Source organism: Priapulus caudatus, unplaced genomic scaffold (assembly GCF_000485595.1).
Source record: "Priapulus caudatus unplaced genomic scaffold, Priapulus_caudatus-5.0.1 Scaffold4440, whole genome shotgun sequence".
NCBI classification, from domain to species: Eukaryota; Metazoa; Priapulida; class Priapulimorpha; order Priapulimorphida; family Priapulidae; genus Priapulus; species Priapulus caudatus.
This window is the reverse complement of record NW_014581501.1, coordinates 762-5,000: the sequence shown is the minus strand read 5'-3', so window position 1 is coordinate 5,000 and position 4,239 is coordinate 762. Positions and strand designations below refer to the sequence as shown.

Below are 4,239 nucleotides of genomic sequence, written 5' to 3'. Positions count from 1 at the left end.
ACATACATAGGATCCTGATTTACATAGGATGGGATCGAACAAGGCACTACTTAGTACAAGTTAAAGTTTACAACACCTGCAAATTCAAAAGTAAAATTCGCAAGACGAATAATTTCACGCAAAATTCCACCGAAACAAAATTGACGCGAATAAATCCCCGTAAACGAAAAAAAACGTGATCTGGCTACTTCCTTACTACTTTACTTGTACTACTTAGTACAAGTAAAATTTTACACACCCCAAAAAAAAGTTACCCCTGGAACATTACCGTAACGCAATTCGCATGACAATTAATTTCGTGCAAAATCCCAGACAAAAAAATTCACGAAAAAAAAACGCGCGATCTCGCCACATGGCGGACACTCACAGCTCCTTGCGCGCGGCGACGTCGGCGCACACGAGGCGCCACCTGGCGTTGAGCCGCGTCAGCTTGTCGTCGACCTGGCGGGCGCGGGCGTCGCCCGAGCGTTGGACGACGTCGTCGCCGGCGGAGTTGAGCGCCGCCACGGTGCTCTGGTGGTAGGACACGCCCAGCTCCAGCTCCTGCAAGGTCACGGCCAAGGTCATGCGAGGTCACACAAGGTCACGCAAGGTCACGGGTACAATCGCAACGTCACATGAGTTCGCGCGCCCACGGTTAAAATTTAAAGATCACAAGATCGCAATGTCAAGACCAAAGTCACGAGGTCATTTTTACGGTGACAAGGGGTCACACAAGGTCATGGCCACGGTCACAATGTCAGGGCCAATGTCACTAAGTCATGCCCAAGGTCACAATGTCAATGTCAATGTTACCTGGTTCTAGGCACTACGTTGCTAAGCATTGTTTTTTGTAGCACCCTATCTCGACACCCATTGGCTCATGCTGCCTGTCAATCAATCATACTAGACAACCGATATTGAGATAGTAAATTGAATATGGCATGCATACTATCACGGAAGTTTCTCTGCCACCGACGATGATGATGAGAGCTTTACATGGCTGCCTAGAGGTGGCGCCACCCGACCACGCCACCAGATACAATCTATACATCAACCCGAGATGTAAAGCTACAGCGGAACCAAGAAAACACTCACAGAGGATTGAGCCAGACAGATCGACAGATCGACAGAGAGAGAGAGAGAGAGAGAGAGAGAGAGAGGAGAGTGTGAGAGAGAGAAAGAGAGAAGAGGAGAGAGGAAGAGAGGAGAGAAGGAGAGAGAGAGAGAGAGAGAGAGAGAGAGAGAGAGAGAGAGAGAAGAGAGAGAGAGACGGAGAGGAGGACATATTACAATGTTTACCCGCCATTGGTCATCATCACCAGACGCCTGAATGCACAATTAATTAATACGTAAGCTATAGCCAAAGAGTCTTGTGTAATGAATAACTTTCTCTCTCTGCACTCTCTCTCTCACTCTCTCTCTCTCTCTCCTCTCATCGACTTCTCTCTCTCTGTCTTGCTCTCTAATCTCTCTCTTCTCTCATCATCTTTCTCTCTCTCTCACGTCTCTCTCTCTCTCTCCATCAATCTTCTCTCTCTCTCATCTGCTCCTCAAGTTTCTCTCTCACTCTGCTCATTCTCTCTGCTTCTCTCTCCTCGTCTCTCTCCTCTCTCTCTCATCTCGCGTCGTCAGCTCCTCTCTCTCTCCTCTCTCTCTCTCTCATCTTCTCTGCTCATCTCTCGCTCCTCCTCTGCTGCCTTTTCCCTGGCTCCCTCCTCTTCTCCTCCTCCCCCTCTCCTCCTCCCCTCCCCTCACTCCTCCTCCCTCTTACGTGTTTGTTTTCTCCACCGGCGCGTCCCTGACCTCCACGCCCCGGTCACGCGCCGCGTGTCCCTAGTATCATGCTCCTCCCTCCTCCTCCTCCTCCCCCTCCTCCTCCCTCTCCTTCCTCCTCTTTCCCCTCTTCCTCCCTCCTCCTCCCCCTCCTCCTCTCCTCCTCCTCCGCTCCTCTTCCTCCTCCCGTCCTCCGCTTGCTCCTCCATCCCTCTCCTCTCTCCCTCTCACCTGTTGTTTTCCTCTCACGCGCGTCCTCCTCCACGCCACCGTCAGCGGCGCGCGTGTCCGCTAGTTATCTCCTGCCTCCTCCTCGCCTCCTGCCTCCTCCCTCCTCACCTGTTGTTTCTCGCACGGCGCGTCCTCCTCACCCCCGTCAGCGCGCCGCGTGTCCCTAGTATCTGCTCGGCGCCGACTAACCAGGTCACGAGTCGTTCATAGTCGCTGTGGCTGGGGCGCCACCTGTACGGCGAGAGCTCGCCCAAACGGCCTGCGGACGAGAAAAAACAGGCTTTATAAGAGGGCTGCTGCAGCATGTGTGCGCGGTATAGAGGGCGCTCAAAGGGAGAGGGTGAACACGAGAACTATAGAGGCGCCGCGGGACGGCGGCGTGTGGTCGCGTGGTATAGAGGGCGCTTAGCAGAAGGGATTAGTTACACGAAGAAATAATAGGGGCGCTCAACACGGTGTCGGAGAATCACGGTAATTATAGAGGGCGCCCTGAGCAGCCGAGTCAAAAAACGAACGATTCGTGGGATGCGCGGCTGAAAGCGGGTCGCCGTGGTCGGCAGCAGAGCATTCGGGACCCGGCGCGCGTAATTTAACAGCCTCTTGATGAGCGACGGCGCGTAACTCTACATGCTAACGAAGTTAGGTAGCTTACCGAGAGGCGGGAAGTAGATGGGTCGTCGTGGGCGTGCGTGCAGGTCTGACACGGCTGGTGCAAGCGATGAGGCGGCGATCATTATATCGTTGGGTCAATATGAATGGACGTTAGAGTGAACCTAGGAAGGATAGAGCTCTGTGCCCCTTCTCCCCAGGTAACCTTTCTCCCCCATGTATCTTTCTTTCTCCCCGCATGTAACCTCTCCCTGTACCCTTTCTCCGTCCGATGTAAGCCTTCACCCCATGTAACCTTCTCCCCAATGTACGGCTTCACACCCATGTAACCTCTCCTCAAATGTAACCTTCTCCCATGTAACCTCTCACGCCCATGTAACCTTTCCCGCATGTAACTTTACTCCCCGATGTAAACCTCACTCTCCATGTAACCTCTCCTCGCCCCATGTTAACTTCAACGCCCGCATGTAACCTTCTCCCTAGATGTAATGCTGCTTCGCCCCCATTAACCATTTCTCCCTCATGTAACCTTCTCCCCCTCGATACTAACCTTCTCCGCGCATGTAACCTATCTTCCCCATGTAACCCGTTTCTCGCATCATCTGTAACCTTCTCCCTACATGTAAACTTCTCTCGCTCCATGTAACCTTCTCCTCATGTAAAGCTTCTGCCTCATGGTAAACTGTTCTCCCCCTGTAACGGCTTCTCCCCTCATGTAAACCTTCTCCCCCATGTAAACTTCTCCTCCATGTAATCCTTCTCCCCCATGTTAACTTCTCCCCATTGTAACCTCTCCTATGTAACCTTCTCCCATGTTAACCTTCTCCCCCATGTAACCTTCTCCCCATGTAACTTCTCCCCCATGTAACCTTCTCCCCCAAATGTAAACGCTCTCTCCATTGTAATCCATTTCTCCCCCATGTAACTTCTTCCCCCATGTAACTTCTTCTCCCATGTAAACGTTCTTCGCTTCACCCCATGTAACCTTCTCCCCGATGTAACTATCTCCCCGCATCGTAATCGTTCTCCGCAATGTAAGCTTCTTACCTCATGTAACCTTTCCCCCAGTAACCTTTCCCCGCATGTAACCTTCTCCCTCAGAACTTCTCCCCCATGTAACCTTCTCCCCATAGTAACCTTCTGCCTCATTGAACCTTCTTCCTCATGTAACCTTCTCCTCCCATGAACCTTCTCCGTCCATGTTAACCTTCTTCTCATGTAACGCTTCTCGCCCCATGTAACCTTCTCCCCCATGTAACCTTCTCTCCTCATTAACCTTCTCCCCATGTAACTTCTCCCCAATGTACTTCTTTCCCTATTGTAACCGTTTCCTCATGTAACTTTCTTACCCATGTAACCTTCTCCCATGTAACCTTCTCCTCCTGCCTCCATGTAACCTTTCCGGCTCCTCTCCTGCCGGACCTCTCCCATGTGTGGCCCTCCCTCCCTCGCTCTCTCCATCTGCCCCTCTCCCTCGTGCCTCCTCCCCTTCCTCTCCTTGCTTCCATCTCTTCGCCACCCATTATCTTCTCCTCTTCGTTGGCTCCCCCCCCTGCGCCCCTCCCCTCCCTCTCCCCTCCCCTCTCCCCCTCCCCCCTCCCCTTTCCTCCTCTCTCCTTCCCTCATCTCCCTCTTCTCCTTCTC

At 52.5% G+C, this 4,239-nt stretch overlaps 1 protein-coding gene across 1 annotated transcript in view; it reads right to left on the bottom strand.

Moving 5' to 3' along the window:
- LOC106819782 (dystrophin-like) overlaps positions 1–4,026 on the bottom strand; it is a 6,508-nt gene extending 2,482 nt beyond the window's left edge. The window contains exons 1-3 of the mRNA XM_014824367.1: positions 3,945–4,026; positions 2,095–2,156; positions 368–543 (exon numbers count right to left, since the gene is read on the bottom strand). Coding sequence (XP_014679853.1) covers positions 368–543; positions 2,095–2,156; positions 3,945–4,026 — 320 coding nt within the window. The remainder of the gene's footprint in view (positions 1–367; positions 544–2,094; positions 2,157–3,944) is intronic.
- Between the last annotated feature and the right edge of the window lie 213 nt (positions 4,027–4,239).